The sequence below is a fragment of the Borostomias antarcticus genome (assembly GCF_949987555.1).
Source record: "Borostomias antarcticus genome assembly, chromosome: 7".
Lineage (NCBI taxonomy): Eukaryota > Metazoa > Chordata > Actinopteri > Stomiiformes > Stomiidae > Borostomias > Borostomias antarcticus.
The window spans coordinates 3080207-3103849 of NC_140240.1; the positions used below are offsets into that span (position 1 = coordinate 3080207).

General features: G+C 50.6%; 1 protein-coding gene across 1 annotated transcript; it reads right to left on the reverse strand.

The window, feature by feature from the left end:
* Positions 1-336: 336 nt before the first annotated feature.
* On the reverse strand, positions 337-19175 carry prickle2b (prickle homolog 2b; the record flags this gene model as incomplete). Its single annotated transcript, XM_084440747.1, is given in 10 exon segments — positions 337-421; positions 423-1296; positions 1960-2467; positions 2469-2839; positions 5179-5365; positions 5757-5960; positions 7208-7345; positions 7786-7899; positions 12142-12325; positions 19052-19175. Coding segments are annotated over 9 exon segments (2613 nt in total). The 5' UTR covers positions 12274-12325; positions 19052-19175.
* Positions 19176-23643: the final 4468 nt, after the last annotated feature.

Below are 23643 nucleotides of genomic sequence, written 5' to 3' on the forward strand. Positions count from 1 at the left end.
CTGTTGCTGCATGGAAATGGCATTATCATAGCGGTCGCACGTGTGCTTGGATTAACATGGTTACGGATTACAGAACAGCGCGGATGTGTGAGAGTCAGAGCAATAGCATCGGCACTCGAGAAGAGGGTTTCTGAAACATCAAATGGATAAACATGCGTTAACACTGCCACCGTTTACCCAACTGCATTATCACACACTGTCAACCTCACGACACTCAACAACTTCAGGGAGGCGGCCATGTTTGATTTTGAACGCGTCGCTAGCGCATACAGCGTGGGGGGGGGGGCGGGGTTTAGGAGGACCGCCCCTCCAGACGCTTGCCCGAGGGGCCGAGGGTTAAGAGATAATGCAGTTCTTGCTTTTGCGGCGCTTCCGGGTGTGTAGTTGACCCCCGCGGGCGCTGACTTGGTGCGGTCCGCCCCCCCCCCGCGGAGCTGCTGTACTTGTGGATGAGCTCCTGGCTGCTGAGGTAACGCAGCTGCACCGGCCTGGGGATGGGCTCCCCCAGGAAGTAGCCCTCGTCCTCGGACTCGGAGGACGAGGAGCAGGTGGAGCACCACTCGTCCTCGTCCTCGTAGTCGTCCCAGGGGTAGGGCCCTAGGCGCCGCTGCGCCGCCGGGTTCTGGAGGGTCAGGTCGGAGGTCGTACGAGGGCACGGCCTGAACGGCTGGGGCTGATAACGCCTCCCGCCGCCGCCGCCCCCTCCGCCTCCGAACGGGTCCCTGGCACCGCCCCTGGGAGGGGGGAACTGGTCGTAGTCCTCGCGGACGCGCAGCTGGGGTCTCTCCGGCGGTCTCTCTCTGCGCTCCGCCGCCAAGTGGAGGGCGTTCTCCGAACGAGAGCGCCTGGACCGCCGTGACCGGTGGTGGTGGTGGTGATGTCGGCGGCGATGGGGGTTGTCGTCGGGCACGGCGTCCATGTCCGTGACCCCTCCCCCGGCCCCGCCGTGTCTCCCTGTCCGCTCGCTGATGGGCGGGAGGCGGGCAGCGTTGGCGCTGCTCACCAGACTGACCCGGTCCTCCTCCTGGTAGGTGAACCCTGGGGGCAGACGGCCCATTCCGGGGGCTTCGCAGTACTGCAGCGGGTACTGGGCGGGCATGGGGGGCTCCATCTCCATGTAGGTCTGACCCGAGGTCAGGCTGCGCAGGGACTCGGAGCTGCGGAACTGGACCGAGGAGTTGAGGGTGCCCATGTTGCTCTTCTCCGACACGTTCATGCCGGAGTCTTTGCTCAGGTCGGGCATGGAGAAACGTGAGAGGTGCTCCTGGCGTTTGCCTCCTCCATCTGCTGAGTTTCCTGTAGAGAGAGAGAGAGAGAGAGAGACAGAGAGAGAGAGAGAGAGACAGAGAGAGAGAGAGAGAGAGAGAGACAGAGAGAGAGAGAGTAAGAGAGAGAGAGAGAGAGACAGAGAGAGAGAGAGAGACAGAGAGAGAGAGAGAGAGAGACAGAGAGAGAGAAAGAGAGAGAGAGAGAGACAGAGAGAGAGAGAGAGAGAGAGAGAGAGAGAGAGAGAGAGAGAGAGACAGAGAGAGAGACAGAGAGAGACAGAGAGAGAGAGAGGATCAACTTGGGTCAGTACAGGTTGAGGAAACAGGAGAAAATGCACACCCTAGTCTTGGGGAGGTGCCGGTAATGGGTGAAATATACTAGAAAAAGAAAATAAACTGCACACTCAAGCTCTCGATGCTTGGTGATTAAGCGGCCCTTGTCAAAGTCTGGAGGGGACGACCTAGCGTAGCGCTAAGCCTGCGGCGTACTTGCCGCTTAACGACGCATACGTGTAGACCATTAGCATTTTATTTGCTAATTTTCGACAACCTGCACAGACAACCGCGGACGACCCTCCAAAGCAACCCAGGAAAGGCGCGGCAGCCACGCAAGGGACACGGTTAAAAGAAAATACGCCGCGTCGGGCTTCAGGTGTGTGGTGTTAGCCCTGGTGGCGTGGCGTGTATTTACCCGTGGCGTTGGACAGGGCCAGGGACTCCATGGAACCCCGGGGCGTGTGCTCCTGTGGGGTGAGCTGCTCCGTGAAGCTAAGTGCGTTGATGGGGTTCCTGCTCCGCCCCGCCTGGTGTGGCCCCGCCTCCCTCTCCCTCTCCCTCTGGAACATGTGCAGGCTGATGGAGCGCTTGTCAGAGAAACCGTTGTGCTGCTGCTGCTGCTGTGCACTGTGGGACACCTCGCCGAAGCTCTGCTGGGGTCTGAGCTTGGGCGGGTAGTAGTCGTCTGGACCCTGGTGGAACCAGTTCTCGTTCATGGAAAGGCCCTTCACGGACGAGGCCGGGGGCCTCTTGGTGCCGCCGTTCTCCTTGGCCCTGTGGTCCGACTGGCCGCCTTGCCCGGAGGGGGCGGAGCTGTACGCGGTCCTGACGTTACACTGGCTGAGCAGCTGGAGCGGGGTGGGGGCGGCTTTGGGGTCCGTCCGCCCCTCGTAGGGGTAGCCCTCGCCCCCCCTGGCTCTGGTTATGCCAGGAGGGGGGCTCGCGGGTCAGGCTTGGCGTCTGGCTGGACAGACTCAGCAGATCCATCTGTAAGGAGAGAGGGTCAACGTCGCCAGAGAATCGCCCTCCTCCTTCTCCTCCTCCTCCTCCGGTCTTCCCAGCCTTGGAGCCCTTCCGGGATTCCCTGGTGGAGCGTGCGCTCTGGAAGGCGGAGTCAGAGGAGTCGGACCCGTTGGGCTCCTCCCCCAGGCTGCAGGAGCGCGAGCAGAAGATCTGCCCCTGCTTGGGCAGGAAGGGTCGTCCCAGCAGCGAGCGCTTGCAGCGGGCGCAGCAGAAGCAGCCCTCGGTGGCGTGCCAGTGCTGACCGTCGTACGTCATCTGGCCCTGGTCGATGCCTACGGGGGAGAGAACAGCGCGGGTCAGTACAGCAGGAGCGGAGATCTACAGAGAATGTGGCCGGCGAGAAGAAATCCAGCGGTTTTCTCGACGTACTACAGTGTCGCTCGTCTGGCGGCAAACCAACAGGCTTTCCCTGGTTCATCTCTGCTTTTTCCAGAATTCTTTCACGCAAAGCCTCAGGCTACAACACTTAGCTGAGTTGAGAGGCAAACTCATTAACTGGGATGCCTAGTTCTGTATAAACTCATTGCTTTCTAAGCATGTTTGGAGTTGGTGGGGGAAAAATTGCCCACTAGCTAATGGCTGCCATCTGGTTTCAACATGTTTTCATGCGCTGGTTTCATTTTATAATCAGTTTCACCCAAATACGTTCTGTATCCTGTCTTGACGAGTAATTACAGAGCAGATCTGGAGGGGAGGGGCGTGGCAGAGGCCAGCTGGCGACCCTGCGGAGGAGGGGAGGTCGGCGGTCACCTGGCAGGAGGACCGCGTGGTGGCACAGCGCCAGCCGGGGGGGCGACCTGCCCGCTGGCCGTCCGAGCACACGGTCAGCTCTACCTCACACAGGGTCAGCTCTACCTCACACACACGGTCAGCGCTACCTCACACACAGGGTCAGCTCTACCTCTCACACAGGGTCAGCTCTACCTCACACATGGTCCGCTCTACCTCACACATGGTCAGCTCTACCTCACACAGGGTCAGCTCTACCTCGCACACGGTCAGCGCTACCTCACACACACAGTCAGCGCTACCTCACACAGGGTCAGCTCTACCTCACACACAGGGTCAGCTCTACCTCACACACACGGTCAGCACTACCTCACACACACGGTCAGCTCTACCTCACACACAGGGTCAGCTCTTCCTCACATACGGTCACCTCTACCTCACACACAGGGTCAGCTCTACCTCACACACAGGGTCAGCTCTACCTCACACACGGTCAGCTCTACCTCACACACACGGTCAGCACTACCTCACACAGGGTCAGCTCTACCTCACACACACGGTCAGCTCTACCTCACACACACGGTCAGCTCTACCTCACACAGGGTCATCTCTACCTCACACACGGTCAGCTCTACCTCACACACACGGTCAGCTCTACCTCACACAGGGTCAGCTCTACCTCACACAGGGTCAGTTCTACCTCACACACGGTCAGCTCTACCTCACACAGGGTCAGCTCTACCTCACACATGGTCAGCTCTACCTCCACACGGTCAGCTCTACCTCACACAGGGTCAGCTCTACCTCACACACACGGTCAGCTCTACCTCACAGACAGGGTCAGCTCTACCTCACACAGGTAGCCTGGGTCCAGACCTTCCAATCTGCCCACTCCATCGAAGCTGACTGATTCTTGGTCTGGTGTTGCTACATGAAACAGCGGTTTCCCCGGGTAACAAATGACCAAATGAGCCAATCAGCGCCAAGGGCGGGACTAACGCCGCTGTTGCTATTGTCAACCGTTGGCAAGCTGTATGCCAACTCCAGAACGATAACAATGGCTGTTCAATGCTGATTGGAAGTACAAATTACTAACCCTAACAGCACTCTGCTTTGAAGGCATTTATTCAAGGGGAGATGTTTTTATGCGTTGTAGTTTTAACTTAAAATTATGTTAGATTCAGGCAGATACGTTGGTCTCTAGTGATTGGTTGGAGAAAATCAAATCTCCCTCCCGTATAGAAATTGGTTCGAGTGGAAGCAATGAAGATCTCAACGGAGTGTAAAGAGCTGACCATTCTGTCTGATAATCAAGTTATCTCACAGGGCCTCTCAAGTTCACCTTCACTGTCTGTAAAGTTAGTAAATGAAGCAAATGTGTGGAGTTCAACTCTAAAGTGTTGTCTGTGGCACGGGAGTGTGAGGCTGTCTGCAGTGGGCCCTGTGTTTTTACTAGTCCTTGCCTCAGGGTGTCTTTGTGCTAGGCTGCCTCTGGGACTTCATATCATCCTGCCAAGGTAAAGCTCTGAGGCAAAACCAGGTCATCTGTAGACTCCAGCGCATTCCTCCTCTCCTCTCCTCTCCTCTCCTCTCCTCTCCTCTCCTCTCCTCTCCTCTCCTCTCCTCTCCTCTCCTCTCCTCTCCTCTCCTCTCCTCTCCTCTCCTCTCCTCTCCTCTCCTCTCTCCTCTCTCCTCTCTCTCCCCATCACGTCTTATTCTACGTGCTAAAACCGGGTCAATCCTGTCCCTCTCTCGACATTACTCCGACCCTGCGGCTGACAACAGCCCCGGCCATTCATCTTGCTCTACGCCCCCCTTCACTCCGGCGCTCTGGCGCCCGGCGTTCCCGTCTGACGGACGGACGGGCCTGGCGGTGGCGTACCGATGTGCTCGCCGCAGGAGTCGCAGTACTCGGCGTAGAGGGACTGGAAGCAGGAGCAGCAGTACGGACGGCCCTCCTTCATGATGTAGCGCTGGCCGCCCAGCACCGTCTCGCACTCGAAGCAGCAGAAGTGCTTCATGTGCCAGTGGCGCCCCTCGGCCTCAGTGCACTCGTCCGCGAAGATGATCTGGGGAGGGAGAGAGGAGAGCGGGTAGAGGGGGGGGGGGTGAGGAGGGTATCATTTATCATGGCGTGTCAGAGGTTAAGCCCCCCCCCCTTCACCTCCCCTAGCCAATTACTACTACTGACAGGACGAAGGCCCTGAGGCCACGCTGGTAGCTGGTGTTGCGCCCCCCCCCACCTCCTTGCGGTGCCACCGTCTCACCACGTCCGCTCTGTCACGGGGGTGAGGGGTGTGGCGGTGGTGGCAGTGGTTGGGGGGGGGTCGATGAATTCCGTTTGCTTCTCTTATTCACTCCCGCGTCAGAACCGTGTACCCAGCTGGGCTCGAGGAGTGCGTGTGCGTGTGTCTTAGAGCCCCGCCGGTGTGTGTGTGTGTGTGTGTGTGTAGGGGGTACCTCGTCGCAGGCCGTACAGCGGGGTTTGAGCCTCTCTGCGTGGTGTCGGCCGCAGTAGATCTTCCCCTCCTGGTAGAAGTAGATGAGGTCCACCAGGAGCTCGTCACACATGCTGCACACGAAGCAGCCCGGGTGCCAGCAGACGCCGTGGCCAGCCCGTGACGCAAACACGGCGATGTCACCGCCGTTGATCTGACCCCCGCACTGACACAGAGAGAGAGAGAGAGAGAGGAGGGGGAGAGAGGAGGGGGAGAGGGATAGAGACGGAGGAGTACGGGGTGAAGAGGGAGGGAGGTGGTAGTAGCGAGAGATGGATGACGGGGGGGGGAGGATGAAGAGCAGACGGATGGATGAGAGGGAGGAGAAGAGAGGTATGGGGAGTGAGAGATGGTGAGAGAGGGAGAGCGAGAGTGACAGAGAGGGAAAGGTCAGTGAGGACAGGAGAGATTTAGAGGGGTGGGGAGTGGAGGGAGAGAGAGAGAGGGGGGAGAGAGAGGTAGAGAAAGAGAGAGAGAGAGTTACAATCTGGTTATCTAACTGGCGCACGGCCACACAATGCATGGAGGTCAGTGGGGGGGGAGGGGATTAAATCAATACACACTCTCGGAACAATCTGCTCCCTCAACCACTCTTGGGCGTGTGTGTGTGTGTGTGTGTGTGTGTGTGTGTGTGTGTTACATGTGTGGCGTGTTTGATGGGGCTGTCTGCTGAGCAAACGAGAACCACAGGCCATAAAGCTTGGGCAGGAACATAGCTGAGGTATGTCTGGGGCTCAGACATGGAGGTCATATTAGCTCAGGGTTCGGTCAGTCCACAGAGAGGCTGGCCAGGGCTGTGGAGTATGAGGGCTGTGTGAACTCACCACACCATCTACTCCCATACAGGTTAGAATATCTTTGATAGAGCGCTTGGTCTTCTCGCAAGATTATTTTTAGGATCTTTGTGAAGGATTATGTAATGTAAAAAAAAGGATCTACACTTGAAAACTGTAGCTGTAGCTTTTAGTTTTAATGTCTTAAAATATAAAAATCTGTTTAGTTTGCCATGTACCTTGAGGATAGGTCAACATCTGGCACACACACACACACACACACACACACACACACACACACACACACACACACAGGCACATGCACACTTGCATGCACATTCACAGAGCAATATCTGTTATTTTCTTGGTGTAACAGTTGGTGCCAGTTATAGCCAGGTGCGTATACACACACACACACACACACACACACGCACACACGCACTCACACACACGCCCATACACACAGACACACACATGCACCCACACGCCCATACACACACACACACACACACACACGCACTCACACACAAGCCCATACACACACACGCCCATACACACAGACACACACATGCACCCACACGCCCATACATACACACACACACACACACACACACACACTGACTTGCCGTACTTGACATACCTGCTCACAGATAGCTCCGGTCATCGTCACGGGAAACGGTCTCACGTTGCCGCGGCCCAGGTTCTCTCGTTTCCGTTGGTTACTGAAGAGCTTGAGCTCCCTCTTCTCCTCATCGTCCAGGGTGTTACAATAACGCACCTGAGGACACACACACAAACACACACACACAAAAACACACAAACACACATTATCAACAGTGCTATAGAGACACACAAAAACACACACACATAGATTATCAACAGTGCCATAGACACACACACACACACACACACACACACACACACATAGATTATCAACAGTGCTATAGAGACACACAAACACACACACACACACACACACACATAGATTATCAACAGTGCCATAGAGACACACACACACACACACATAGATTATCAACAGTGCTATAGAGACACACACACACACACACATAGATTATCAACAGTGCCATAGAGACAAACACACACACACACACACACTAGCCTAAGGACATTTGAGAGACAAATGCCCCTTCCCTAACCTCTATCTCCCCTATCTTCTCCCTCTGATGTGTGTGTGCCCTGAGGGCTGGGGGGGCTCACCTCATTGTCGTGGGGGGGCAGCTGATGGAGCAGCTGCTTGATGCGGTGTTTCTCTCCTGGGCTGTTCACATAGGGAACCTTCTCCTCAGGCAGAGAGCTGTAGTACTGATGAACCTGAGAGAGAGAGAGAGAGAGAGAGAGAGAGGAGAGTGAGAGAGGGTGAGAGAGAGACAGAGAGAGAGAGAGAGGGTGCGAGAGACAGACAGAGAGAGAGAGAGAGAGAGAGGGTGAGAGAGAGAGAGAGAGAGAGAGAGAAAGAGAGAGGGTGAGAGAGAGAGAGAGAGAGAGAGAGAGAGAGAGAGAGAGAGGGTGCGAGAGACAGACAGAGAGAGAGAGAGAGGGTGCGAGAGACAGACAGAGAGAGAGAGAGAGAGAGAGAGAGAAGAGAGAGAGAGAGAGAGAGGGTGAGAGAGAGAGGGAGAGTGAGAGAGAGAGAGAGAGAGAGAGAGAGAGAGAGAGGGTGCGAGAGACAGACAGAGAGAGAGAGAGAGAGAGAGGGTGAGAGAGAGAGAGAGAGAGAGAGAGAGGGAGGGTGAAAGTTAGTATATACAACTGTAGAACCACCTTAAACAGTACACTTGATTGGTTACATTACATTACAATCATTTAGCAGACACTTTTGTCCAAAGTGACTTTGTCAGTGTACTACTACTCGCCACATTCAAGAACAGGTGATCAATCCAAGACACTAGCATTCTTGTCAGGTAGAAGAGTGGAGAATTATATTAGTTATCTACATATCTAGGGCAATAAATGTATAAATGTATATCTATGGTATGAGTGCCATGCCCACACACAATAACGCACCCGAGGACACGGACACACGTACACACACACACACCCAGAAACACACACATTTACAATCACTTTGATTTATGGCCCTCTGGTTAATCAAATCTGGCCTCTCAACCCCCCCCCCCCCCCCCCCCCAACACACACACACACACGCACACACACATAATTATGGGTAATGAACCATGTCTGTGTCAGAAAGAAGATGTATGCTAATACCGCTATTGAAAATGACTGCTCCACTTTGCGCAGTACTGTAGCCAACAATGAACGTCATGTGGGTGATATTTATGGAGGCCTCTCTACGACACACTAACAGGGGTCAGAACAAGATGGGGTTCAGCAGCCATAGAGGACTATGAAGCAGGACAGAGCACTGATGGGTAAACGATTTAGGAGTGGATGGGGGGAGAAAAGGAGAGGGGAGAAACATGAGGGAGAGAAGGAAGAGAGAGAAAGTGAGAGAGAGAGAAAGTGTGTGTGTGTGTGTGTATGAGAGAGAGAGAGAGAGAGAGAGAGAGAGAGAGAAAGAGAGAGAGAGAGATAGAGAGAGAAATGGGTATAGGGCTAGGGCTCTGGAGGGGGGATTGACAGAGAGAGGGAGAATCAATATCTGCTGACCAAGAGGCCAAAGCCGAGCCATTTTCCTTGGCCTGTCTAATGAAAGGATCCTTGGGACTGGAGGCTATCAGCTTTGTCCTTGGGCTCCGTACAAAGATCTGCCAAACACATTATGGACAGGCCGGGGTAATGAAGAAATGCCTGTGCGTGTATTGACTAGAACAGCTACAATGGCAGTACTTTGACTAGTAATAACCCGGTTCATGCATTCCCTGCTATCTAAAATTCAATTGAGGCTTTGCAGCGTGTTCTGTATCCAGCTGGTTGACGGCTGTGAGACATGGAAATCAAACGATTGGAGTGTTTATGGTGGGATGCATTACCAGGGTGCAACACATCTTGTTTTAAATGAAAAACAAGTCCTCTTGCCGTGCTTTTGTTGGCTTTGTGTGATACTGGCCAGGAATGAGGGATCTCTGACCAGCATCGCACAAGATGCTCTGGGACCCTGAATATTTAAAGGCAGACCGATTGTGGTCTAGCACTGATAAATCACAGGACACACACATACACACACAGTGACACAGACGCACGCACACACACACACACACACACAGATAAATCATCGAACACACACATACACACACAGTGACACAGACGCACACACACACACGCACACACACAGAGATAAATCATCGAACACACATCCAAGAAAAACATGACCACACTCTTGGGGTACAAAACACACAAAGAGAGAGAGAGAGAGAGAGAGAGAGAGATCTCAAACGCAGGACATACACACACACACACACACACACACACACAAACACATACTACACACAGAGACACGCACGCACAGCACCAAAAGCCCGTCCGGACTAGCATATTGTGATAATTACAGTGACACGGCAGAGCTGAGAATTCCTTTCCAGAGTGACAGGTTTTACAGGTTGTGTAAATGGTTCGGCTTTGAGTGTGAGCTGGACGGTGACAGCAGGGAGAGCTCTCACACAGCTGGTTTCCATCTCTCTTCCCTGGCAGGCCTGACGGAGTTAAAGGCAGCACCAACGACCCGTCCTGACAAACTGTAACGAGCTACAAGTGTTTATTGGACGCACCACACTCCAGGAAAGTACCTCACAGGGAGAGACAAACTGCCAGGTGAAAAAAAACATTTCATCCACAGAAAGTACAATTTACAACTAGAACTACAGCGACGAGGTTGCCTACAGAGCCCATGCTGCAGCGAACACACAGTGAGATGTAAGTCAGGGTGAAATGGTACCGTTTTCCCCGCACAGATCTCAACCAATGACTTACAAGGCTTTCGGAGTTTCTTCACTGGAGGACGAGAAAGTACCATCTCCCCCTCTGCAATTTACAACTAGAACTACAGCGACGAGGTTGCCTACAGACCCCATGCTGCAGCGAACACACAGTGAGATGTAAGTCAGGGTGAAATGGTACTGTTTCCCCGCACAGATCTCAACCAATGACTTCCAAGGCTTTGGGAGTTTCTTCACTGGAGGACGCTGTGCTGTAGCGGGAGGTGTAACAGCAGCCTCCAGTGAGCAGACCTGCCCTCTCTTAACAGCAGAGACATCAGTAACAGCTGCTTAGTAACATACTTGGCCCCAACGCGGCGTATCCTGGCAACCTCCTGACTTTGTATTAGCTTTGGACATCCAGGGAGAGTGTGGATTGGCCAGGGCTTCCTAGGCCCAAAGCCAATAACTTCTCCGGCACACTCAATAATGGCCAGCTTCACAAATGAAGATAAAACACAATGTTGGATCACCTCAGGGCCTTATTTGATATAAATATAAATTTAAGGAGGGTAAAGGTTTAGTGAACGTAGCATATTTGAGGTAAAGTATATAGCCACTAAACATAGTATGGTTGGGAGCATAAATCCACATACACATGCGTTATTGCAGAGTTTCCACGCACTGTAGGCCGAGTATGTGTACATGGGTTATCCGCAAAATCTGAAAACCATATCTGATTGAATAGCGTCAACAGGCTTAGGCTCAAATCTACAGTTACAACATGGTGACTTGACACCAGTCCAGACTGAATAGCAGACTGGCCTCGTCGGAGCAGTGAGACAGGGTCCCTGTGGAGAAACCCAAGCCCAGTGCTCAGATCCTGGAGATTAACTAGTATTCACCCTCTCTCTCTATGGCTGCATGGGGCAGGGTGTTGAAAACTCCCTCAACGTGACGCCTTCCGGCCCGCTCCGAGAGGTCAAACAACATACCTCCACAGACTGGCAGATCGGGTTGGCGAGCCGCTAGCTCATAATTCATAAAATTCATAAAATGCGAACGTGTCGATTTAGCAGACTACACGGAAACCGAGGTTAGCACGTGTTACGCGGGCAACGTGATCTGCTCATATCTGGTCACATAAAGCAAAGTCCTCTATGTAGGCCAACGGTTTCAGTCTTTGCTCTTTAATACCTCTTTACCCGGCTATCCCGACCCTGAATCCTTCCCGGCCGCCATCTTACCAAGCCTGTGCAGCGCTTCCTCCAACATGGCGTCACGTGACCTTTTGGCGGATGACAAATGGCCGTGCTCAGCCTTAGGAGACCGAGAGAGAGGGTTCCAGGCTAGCGCGGTATTGACCACCTCATTGCCCAGGCAATAAGGCTTGCTCTCAGTTCATCAAGAAAATGAAAGTCCCATCCATAAAGACGTTTACAGTCCAATAAAGAAACCCTCCAATATATGCACACCTACGCTCCACTAGAGCCTTGTAAAGGAGGCTTTTTTGGACGTGCAGAGGCCGTATCACGTGTTTGTGTAAAGCCCGCTTTAGCAGGGCCAGTAAAAGAATGATGAAAACCTTAAACCAGTAAACATTTTGCAAGCAGAATAAATGAGATATTCATTCAACTACTGGGACTATAATCCTCATCTCGTATCATCTCATTGAGCACCACCGTGCACGCAGCGAGGGAGTAGCTTGGTGCGTCCAGATGAGAGGCCCCGGCGGTACCTGTTCAGGTTTGAGTCCCGGGGGAACCCAGGCGTACTCCTCCAGGGCGCAGCCAGAGTCATCGTCAGACGTGGAGTTCCTCTGGAAGTCGTACATCAGCTTGGTGACCGTCTTCTCCATCTCCAGGGGCATGGCCGTCACAACATGCTCCTCGCGACGGCACTTACAGTGGATGCAGATCTTCCTGCAGGACACAGACACACGCAGGGTGAACAGAGGTTCGAAAGCACGGGTTCGTATTCCCAGAAGACCCACGGAGAACGAGCCAGCTAAGGGGCAGAAGGTCTGGGGCCTACCCACCAGAACCTATGGCCTAAACTCTTTCATCATTTAACTGTTTCGTGGCTTTCTATATATTCTAAATAAAAGAAGAAAGAGTACCTTTAACATAGAAGAAGCACCCTTTGTAGAACCCTTTGCAGAAAACTTTTAAGGTTTATAGAACCCTTTTCAGATCAGAAAGAACCATTTAGGGTTCTAAAAAGCACCTTACGGAGTAGCCCTGGTCCAGGTCGGTATACTATTCGGGGTTACCCCAGTATCCACATGCCTGGCTTCGCAACCCTGATCATGTGATCTCTGTCCAGCTAGAGAAAGAACATGTGAGATCACGTGATTAGGGTCGCGAAGCCAGGCTAGTGGATACCATTGCAAAAACGCTACTTCTTATATAAAATGTTTTAACTTCAGTGAGTAACGAAATAATAGTCTGTAGATGCCATAATGTAGACTGAGTGAAAAAAGTCTATGGAGTAATGAATGGTCCCTGGCAGGGCGGAGTATAGCCCCGAGTATACCGGAGTATAGCCCGGAGTATAGCCCCGAATAGTACACCGACCTAGACCAGGGCTACTTCTGGAGCTGAATATGGTTCTATATGGGCTCTAGATATTATTCTCATAGGGTTCTCCTATTGTTACAAATGGTTCTATATAGCACACTTTTTAGAGTTCAGGAAAGAAGAGTAGGATGTGAAATCCTACTAGGATGTGAAACTCCCCACACAGTTCAAAGGTTGAAGTTCACATGTCAAGGCTTCCTGCTGTGCCTCTCACTATGAGACCTGAGGCTCACAGACACTTTATCCCCCACAATCCTCTGGGCAGTAGGAGTGAGGAAGTAATGACAAACAGGCTAGGGAAATGACTAGCCCTGAGCCATTGACAGTGATGGAAAGCAGTACAGTAAATACACACATCTCCCTTCACAAGGTTAACTTCAAACGCTTTCAGATGCTAAGACAGGATAGCTCTCCAGGTTCTTCAATCAAGAGGACGCACCCCGCCTTGAAATGAAAGTATCTTTGTCAGGGAAATGGGATGGTGAGAGTTTGAGTTAGACACTCCTCTGGTAAATCAATGACAACTGCCTTCCTCGGGTTTGAGTATGGAACATGGTAGCGCTTCATTCTACAAGAATAACCGACTGGTTATAAATACACATTTCTTCGAGAATTAACATGCACCACCGGAACACTTGTGTTACCAATAAGAACAGAACTGATACAAGAACTGTCCTTGACAGAAAACGAGGCCCAGTCTACGTTCTGCCCAGGGCGAGGCGCTGGGTGGCCATTAGGTCACATGATTCCCGCTAACCTCTCCTGCCCGTCAGGCAACCCAAACCAATCCCATTAGCAGCCCAGACAGGCGCCTGACGGGCAGCAGAGTAGAGTGGACTCAGCAGAGAGGCTGACTGACGGACTCGCCGGCTGGGTTTCATTCCTCGGAGATACTGTGGTTTGGCGGCCGGCGCCGCTCCGTGTGGCGAGTCGGACCACCACCGCAACGCAAGCGCCGTCGGGAGACTCGGGCACGTCTTTTATACAAGTCTAGCGAACACATATTCATTAATTCACTCTCGTTGGGGGTTGTTGTTAATCGTTGATAGGGCTCAAGTTGATCCCCTGATAACGTAGTCGTTGCTTACAGGTGCCAATGGCTGTGCAGACTAGCGCTGCATAATCAAGCCTCGTTGTTCTGTATGGCAGAAGCAGATTTCTGCAACTCCCAACGCCCTTGAGCAACGACATCCTGGCATTCCTGGAGGTAGGCAGGCACGTCACCAATGGACTGCATGAATTGTAAGGGATATCTTGCATACTGAAATGACAAGATTTCCCCTTTATGAATATTAATGGTGCAGCTGAGGGGTAGAGAGAGATGGCTCCTGCAGCCGGCTAAGTTATCAGCCGTCTGACAAGCGGTCGGCCTGGGAGAGAAGAATATATAACCTCAGTCGTCGGCCTGGGAGAGGAGAGTATATAACCTCAGCCATCGGCCTGGGAGAGAAGATATATAACCTCAGCCGTCGGCCCGGGAGAGAAGAGTATATAACCTCAGCCGTCGGCCCGGGAGAGAAGAGTATATAACCTCAGCCGTCGGCCTGGGAGAGAAGAGTATATAACCTCAGCCGTCGGCCTGGAAGAGAAGAGTATATAACCTCAGCCGTTGGCCTGGAAGAGAAGAGTATATAACCTCAGCCGTCGGCCTGGGAGAGAAGAGTATGGCCCAATCCCAATGTCCCCCCTAAACCCTCAAGCCCTGAGCCCTCACAGACTTACTGACGTCACCTGGTGAAGTGATCGAGTGCGCGAGGCTGCAAGGGCTCGAATTGGTATAACAAGGAATGGGACAGCACTTGTGACATCACATTACGTTGACGTGAAAACATATTTCTTACTATTGTGGGCGTGGGGCTTTTTTTAAATCAATTTGTAAATTGTACATGTTTTTCTTGTAGGCCTTCGTGTAAATTAATTTTGGCTGAGTCAAATCCCCTTTACATTATCAGAACTCTCTGTGTTACCCTCAAAACATTTGTTCAACTTGAAATCATTTTGTGGTCATATGCGATCGCATCTGCGATCAAATATCAACCCAACCCAGTATTTGTTAGTAGGATCGCATCGATCCTACATTACTGCCTGTGATTCTTGTTTGTGATGAATCCAAAAGTATTAACTTAAGAATGATAATATATTATGTATACACATTCCTGCACCTCACAACTCTTTCCATATTCATGTTGGAAATCTCAATTCAAAGAACACTGCACCGAAATGGGTAATTAATGTCATACTGCTTTTAACTGGGCAATCATATGATTTAGAGCAACAGAAATCGATGTAAATTATAACCATAGCCTACATATTTTTAAACAAATCACATTATACAAACCCATGGGGTTAATAACCCATAGGCCTACTTAAAAATAATGAAACCAAATTAATTATAAGGCTACTTGTGCAGATAAGCAAGTCCAGCTGAAAACATGAAAACATATTTTGTTCTGTAACGTGAACGTTACGGTTGGTTGATCTGTCCGTGCTTGTTTATTGGCTGTTCTTCAGGTAACCCCGTGTTTCACGTCACGACGCTATGAACTGTGGGTAATTCCCTTGGGCTAAGTCTGCAGAAATGCAGACTTACGGGAAGGGGCCATAAAGGGCTCAAAATGGCTGCCGGAGAGCCCTCGCGCACTTGCCGAGTTGACATTGGGACACCCCTAAGCCCTCGCGGACTTCGCGGGAGCGCGCCCTTAAGTCTGCGAGTCTGCAAGGGTGGACATTGGGACTGGGCCTATATAACCTCAGCCATCGGCCTGGGAGAGAAGAGGATATAACCTCAGCCATCGGCCTGGGAGAGAAGAGGATATAACCTCAGCCATCGGCCTGGGAGAGAAGAGTATATAACCTCAGCCGTCGGCCTGGGAGAGAAGAGTATATAACCTCAGCCATCGGCCTGGGAGAGAAGAGTATTATAACCCCTGAGCAGGACTGTGGGACTCTACAGCCTGGGGGACAACATGCTATGAGGCTCCTCATTACAACATGACAATTCTCCTTCATTACTAATGTAGGGTGTGATTATCCAGATGACACACGCGTACACGCACATGCACACACACACAAACATGCACGCACGCACTCATGCGCGCAGGCACACACGCGCGCGCACACACACACATGCCATTTTTCATGCAACTGGTTACATTCTGCCTTTGGATGGGGAGAAGCTTAGAGATAGGGGTTTATAAATAGCCTGCAGGAACACACACTGAAGAGCACATTTCACACTTCATTCCTGCTACGAGGACAGAAGAGATTCACAGTCCAATGCATCCGTCTCCCGCCTATGTTTGACAGTAGGAGCGGCAGAGCTTGAGTCCTCTGGCCCGACGGTCTCTCTCCCGCTCCCTCTCTCTCCCACCCCCTCTCTCTCTCCCTCCCTTGTCCTCTCTCTCTCTCTCCCTCTCTCTTTCTCTCTCTCTCTCTCTCTATATGGATGTGTCCGCCAATGATTCACCACAGAAACATGTCATCGTCTCACTACCTCAGGATTGGCAGAGATATGCCCATGCAAGGCCTGTACTTCCCCTGCTAGGTCCTGGTTTTCAGCATGACTAGGCCTTCCCTGTGAAACTCGAGCCCAAGTTCCTCTCGTCATCTGCATGATTTCAATCAGGGGGGATTGAGGGCTCTGGTAATACAAGTCAAGTACATCACCAACGCCTCATAAAGAACTCCGGGGTTCAGGGAGGAGAATGAAGTTGACTGTTCCCTCTCTAAAGCTGATTGGTATTTCCTCCCCGCCCCCCCCTGTGCTCGGACGTAAATGCAGCCTTCCCATTGGCCGACTTGGGGAGAAAGCTTCAGAGATGGGGGGTATGTGGTTGGACAGTAATTTCCCGTGACCATGCTGCAATCATTCACCACACTGGGTTAATCATCACCGCACCACTCCGCCAAATCACCCTGGCAACAACGGGAGGTGTTTAGATAGATAGCTACACTCCGAGGGTGTCCGTCAACTACACAGCCCGCTGGTCAAACGGACTACAACCAGCCATAACCGAAACATCTGACTTGAATCAAATTAAGTCTGGAGAGAAAAAAAAACTGGGACAAATCCACAAGCTAAATCCTAGAACTGATGAATGTCTCAAGAGGTTGAATTGACAGACGGTGAAATGTATGTCATGGGCCCAGCTTCACAAGTCTCCTCTCTAACAAAGTTAAGCTCTCCAGAGTTGACCCACAGAACACAGCCTGTCCCACTGTAATTCGAAAAAATCTATGGAGAAAAGCATCGAGCGCATTGGGTCTGGGTGGGTCTGATGCGGTACCAAGAGAAACCCCAGCCCAGACTTCCAGAACCACTGAAAACTTTTCCATGGCATCATTCTGGTCCATCGCATTAAAGCCCATCTTCAATGGCAGCTATGCAGAGGGAGAGAGGGGACACAACAGCTGGGAGCAAGCAGCAGCCAAAGCACTCTTTTCTTTTCTTTAATTTTCTTTTTCTATTTTTCTTTTTTCTCCTTTTTGTTTTCTGTTGAAAGGCAGGAAAAAGGAGGACAGGATCTTTTTATTCTTTTTTTTTTTTCACACTGCCTTTTGTTCAGACATATGAACATTTCCGTTTGGTGTTTTGCTGGAATAGACTTGTTGTACTTCAACATTATCAGATATTTTGGCCGTTGCTTCCCGCTCTTTGGCAGTGCGCTGACTTACAGGTATGCTGTGATCAAACACAGTTAAATGGGATGGGAAGTTTTCCTCACAAGAATTGAGCTCAACAAAGGCATTTGCTATTAGCAGCCAATTATGGAAGACTAGGTCCAATATGTTCCCTCTGATATTGATTAGGCCCCCGCCCACCTGCTGCAATACATCATAATCCTACCCCTCGTCTTCTCACACACACACCTGCAGATAGCACACACCTGCTGATGAAAGACACACACACACACATACAAGTGCACACATGAACAGACAACAGATGATATGCGCACAGTCCACAAACTTACTAACAGTTCCGGCCTGATGAGGCGGAATGGGAAAACAGACATCTTTCCACGTTGCCAGTATGTGTGTGTGTGTGTGTGTGTGTGTGTGTGTGTGTGTGTGTGTGTGAATACCTGGTTTAATGTGGGAAGTACATAGAGTGTGGGGGGAGAGAGGGGTAGAGATTTATGTCACCTCTAACTGAAGAGGATGCTTTTCAGCTAGGGCTGCTGCCTCGGACGATCATGTTACTTATTCGAAAGTGTTGACTTGCTCCGTGAGCTGACAGTGTGCTGTGTGATAAAAGGAGTCACCAAGGGGTCGGCTTTTAGCTTCCACAACCCACCCTGTGCCAATGAGCAGCAAACATGCAGACAAACAGAGAATGTATTTGTCTAGGTCTCAAAGGAGAGAGATTTATGAACATCAGCCCTGATACAACAAATCGATTGGGTAAAGAGGGGGGTGTTCTATTGACTTCATATTCACCTGCTACTTCATAGGTAATGTTAGATAGAAATGAGGGGTTATGACCCATCAAACCTCCGGCCAGCTGCTGAAGTCACATTATTCATTATTCCCCAGTTAGTCCGTTCATAGGCTAATCCAAAGTGACCTATACTGACTCAATCAATCCCGTGGCCGGTCAGACCAGAGACATCACAACAAAGACTGTAATCCAAATGAAAAGTGCGGGTCAGTTTGACCGCTGCGCCACAGAGAGAGAGAGATATAAAGTGAGGATAAAAACACGTCCACTAGCGTTTGCGTGCTGGGGTGCCGGAGTGACACAGCTAGAGGACAGGATTGGTGAGATCTTGTGAAGGCTATAATTGCGGTATAACAGTAGCCTATGTTTAGGTTGCACTGTGACCAGCACACAATGGTTTTTGTAAAAGCGATTTAAAGTCAACGTAATTAGGCTATGAGCGTATGCGAGTAGGTCTAGTAGGATAGTCTGCCCCACTGTTAATGTTTTGACACAATTTGTAATTTTCTAAACCAGTTTTAAATACCGAAATAGGTCGCGGAGCGCGGTGTGGACAGCGAGAACCGATCCGTGTAAGCTGTGCAAACAGCTCTTTACAAAATAACGTTCTGAGCAAAAATAAAAATGCTTACCTTCTTTACAAAGTAGGAGAAACTGAGTTCATATCCCTCCTCTCGGCGGTGATAGTTTGGAAACAAGCTTTCCTCATTGCAAGCTTCACACCATTCCCTCCACCTCGGCGTCGCCACGAAACAGCCCGCTCCAGCCCCAGACCTCCCCGTCCTCTCTTGCGACAAGCTGTCCCCCTACTGTCCCCTCCGCAAACCTGTCCCCCTACTGTCCCCCCCGCAAACCTAACCCCTTCTCCGCAAACACATTGATCGCGCCCGGATAATTGAAAGTGAACACGGCAAGAAAATCCAACTTGTATGCGTAAACATACGATTTCCCTTTAACTAAACTACGTCAAGAGAGTGCAATCCAGTTGGTGCTATATCCAAAGCGAGTCCCGTTGAGAGGGGCAGAGAGAGCTAGAAAGTTGAACGGTGATCCATGGGGGACTCCTTCGGTGCATAACCGCACGGAGCGCTGGGCAGGGAACTCTCGACTGTGAGTGTGTGAATAGCGGACGGTCTCTGCTGCATCAGCCTCGAACCGCCCCCCCCCCCCATCCCTCCCCCATCCCCTCTCCCCCATCCCCTCTCCCCCACCCCCACCGAATACTAATGACCACGCGTGATGTCAGCAAGTCACAGTCCTACACTGGTATAATTAGCGGCGTGAATGACTGGTGTTTTGGAATCATTTGCATGCAAATTAAAAGTACTTTCCTGAATCAACCGCCCCGGAGCGAGCAGCGAAGCAGAGAGAGAAAGCGAGAGAGGACAGAAGCGCCACGGGACACTGTCCTGGGGACAAGGAAAGACACTGTAAAAATAACGGTGCAGTTTAACATAAGAAACAGACATTATCAGGAGAATGTATTACAGACCAAGAAAAGAGTGGTGTGGAATGGATTACGGTCATAAAAGCAGGTCTCCTTTAAGCACCATTAATGGTTTAGTAACTAGAAACGGATCATTTATTTTACTTATTGATTTACTTTATTTATATAGGCTATGACTTCTCAAAGCAGCAGAAGTGCTTCAGTTGATCAAAAACATATCAAGATCATATTACATATGAGGCTACCATTGAACAAAGTGTCGAATAGAAATAGCCTATAACTGACTTTCAATGTAATAAAATTAGGTTGCCTGTAGACTAAATCTATTTCACAGTAGCAATAAATAATTAATGTGCCACCACCGGCAGCAGCTCAAATTAGAATACGGCAAAATTCAGTGATCAGCGCAACAAAAATACACGGGTTTAAATAAAACTTTCCTTGAACAACTAAACCAAAATACACACTAGGAGATGGGAGCCTCTTCATTCCACTGCTGTGGACTTAATTTGCTGCTTATTTGCGGACTCAATGAATCAATTGGGAGTGAGGAAATAAACACCCTGATTATTCTCTGACAGATTACCTCCATTTTGTCTATTTTAGTCCCTCTTAATCTGTCACACTTGCATGGCTGTAAACATGTGATACAACCCAATCATGTATCCATAATTACTACTTGCACTTCTGCTAATTTGCTTGTTTTTTCTCATGTTGCATGTGTAGAGAGTCCAAACACTGCAAAATGGAGAAATTGCTGGTAAATTTATGATGTTTGGATTATTTCAGAATGAAACGGAGGCGGAGAGGAGAATGATGAGAGTGGGTGTGGTTGTCATTAAATAAAGATCTGTGTAGATTCGGTCTCGAAAGCCTTCTTTGCGGAAAAAAACAACAGAAGAGGATAGTCTACATACGAGCTCGAGCTCGGCGTAAACAGAGTCTGTGAAGCTGCTAAAAACAGCTGGCAGCTCTGAACGACTCAACAGCTCTGAAGTTTGAGGACGATGCTGAGGTCTGTCTGTTCTTTGAGCTGTTTTCCCGGAGTTGGCCTGGGGGTCTTTCTCATTTCAGAGCTTAATTTCTAGCCTGGATTCCCCTCTCACACGTGGCACTTGAGTATGACTTAGCCCCGTGTACGAGCACACATAACCCCAAACCGTTCACAAACACAGGGGTATCAATTACCCCCTCAGCCTGTACTTAAAGCCTGTCCACAAGCTTTTACATTGGAGCCCCAAGTGACAGGGTCCCCACTTCCAACAGCCACAGAGCGGGTGGACTGCTCCCAGCCAAGGGCCTGTGCCTGCCCCATATAAGCTATGCCTTTCCCCCAATAAACCAGTCTCAAGACTGTATCTGTCTGCTCTAAATGCCTCACAGAGCCCCCCAATAAAAACAGGGAGGCGGGCTCGGGGGAACATGCCACAGATAGCAGTGACTTGACTGAAGGCATGGAGAGTCTCTTGGTAATTTTAGACGGGCATACAAACAGGTTTACTCCCTTCCGAAGCATGCGAAAGCATATCATGGCTTTTGTACCCATCAAAGCACAGGATGAGCGATATTGAGTATACTTGCTGCCCCGAGGGGAAGAACCAATTTACAGAGTGTTTGAAAGTTTGCAAAATCCTGAAAGGATCTTATCATACGATAATATTTTCCAGGACTTTACCACGGAAGGAAGTGATTTATGAAGGCGAAAGAATTGACTTGTAAAAGGCAGAACTTTCTCATTGTGGTCTCTTATCCAAACAGGCATTGGATCCAACGGCCCAAAATGACCTTCGATTGCATTTTTCCCCGATCAATTTTGTGAACGCTGCTCTCTCGTTCCCTTTGATGTGGCAAATGCTGATGGCTATCATTCTGAGTCAACACCCAGACAGCTGGGACTCACCCCCAACAGCTGAGAGACTCAGAGAGGGAGGGAGGGAGAGAGAGAGAGAGAGAGAGAGAGAGGAGGGGGGGTGTACAGAGAGAAACAGAGAGAGACAGAGAGAGAGAGCACTCCTTTTCTGGTGTGACCCCTTGGCAAGATAACCAAGCACATTCCTTTCTGGAGACCGGGCAAGGCTTGCATCGAGAAGGAGTTGGGACAAACCTCCTCTCTCACAACCTCCCTGCCAATTTAGGCTGGACGGGTGTGTGTGTGTGTGTGTGTGTGTGTGTGTGTGTGTGTGTCTATGGCTAAATCTATGGCTCCCCACTGTCCCCAGTCTCCTATACTCTGTACATAAACTGGATTTAGAGAGAAGCGAGGAAGAGGATCCTCAACTCAAGAGCCCTTCTACAATAGTGTTCCCAGCAGATAAGGGACTATTATGCACTCCATGTTGAATGGTAAATTGATTAATTCTACATGGATTGAGGGGTAGAAATGGCATTTTTCTGAGAGTAGGAAATAAGGGGGGAGTGGGGGGGGGGGGGTTGACCAAGTTTCTAATTTGCTCTGGGGTTTGTTACTTCCTCTCAGCCCGTCTGTGCGTTCGTCTGTGTGGCTCTGCTGCATCCAGGATGTAGAAGAGTGCTCCCTGTCGGGGAGGGGGGGGGCCTGGCTCCAGGACTGACCTTGTGGAGTGACTCGAGGGGGGGCGGGCTATTTCTGCCCCCTCCTGGCCCACTTACTTCTACGAGGGCTGTTCAGCGTGGAGAAGAGAGCCCCCCCCCTCAACCCCACCTACCCACCCGTCAGAGCGTCCAGCTGCGCCGTGGATAGGGCTCCAGGGGGCCGAGTCCGGCTCTGGGGCCGCACGGCACCGCTCTGCTTCTACGTGAGAGTTCCCAGCCCTACATGTGGACTCTGATTCAAAACATAACTGGGTCACATTCGCCTCTGGCCCGCAGAACGGATGGGAGGAGCTGTGAAAGGAAGCGAGGAGAGTTTGTTGTAGCGAACGCACTGCACAGGGAAATGTGGAATTGCAAACACGAGACAATGAAACATGAGTTGTGACAGAATTATTCCCTTTTCCCACGCGTGTGATGTCCTGGCGTGTACGGTACTACCAGAGGTCCTAAATGTTCACTTCGAATGAACACCAACTATAATAAAAACATGAATACTCTTGAAGCAACACGTGTATTTCTGTCACATATATCGCAGAAACAGAAAAACACATCTCTAAAGCAGATTAATCTAATATGGCTACTTGAATGAACCTCTAAAACCTCCCACACCAAACATCCAACTGCAGTTTTTTGACTTTGCTCCCATTCATTCCCTATAGCAGAATAATAATTTGCCGAGTCATCATGACGCGTGGGTGCCAGTTACCTCAGCAACTCAGAGAGACTGACTGGAGATTGGCAGCTGTGAGGAGCAGCTCTATCCTTCTGGAACTTTCCACCGCCTCCCAGAATGCTTTTGGACTGCAGTCCACTCCCTGCAGACGCCACAGTTGCCGTCGCGAGTGACCAGATGTTTCATTAATAATGGATATTAGTATCCTCATTAGTTCGACCACAGCTGTGGGACCAACACCAGAGCTTGATACATGATATTAGCCCATTCTGTCAGAGCGCGTCAGCCAACACAATACCCATTGTGCAGCTTCAGACCCCGTGCTTACTCTGCTGCATTAAAACAGCATACGCACAGCTAGGTAAAGAAAAGAAAAGCCAGTAGATTAAAAAAAACCGACACATTGAAAAGTCATCATGAAAATAAATCATCGGATCCTTGGAAAGCGAATGGCCTAGCTATGAACTTTGATTTGTATTAAAAAAAACTAACTTCCGAGGGGTAAAAATCACCCTTTGTCCTAACGCTCCGAA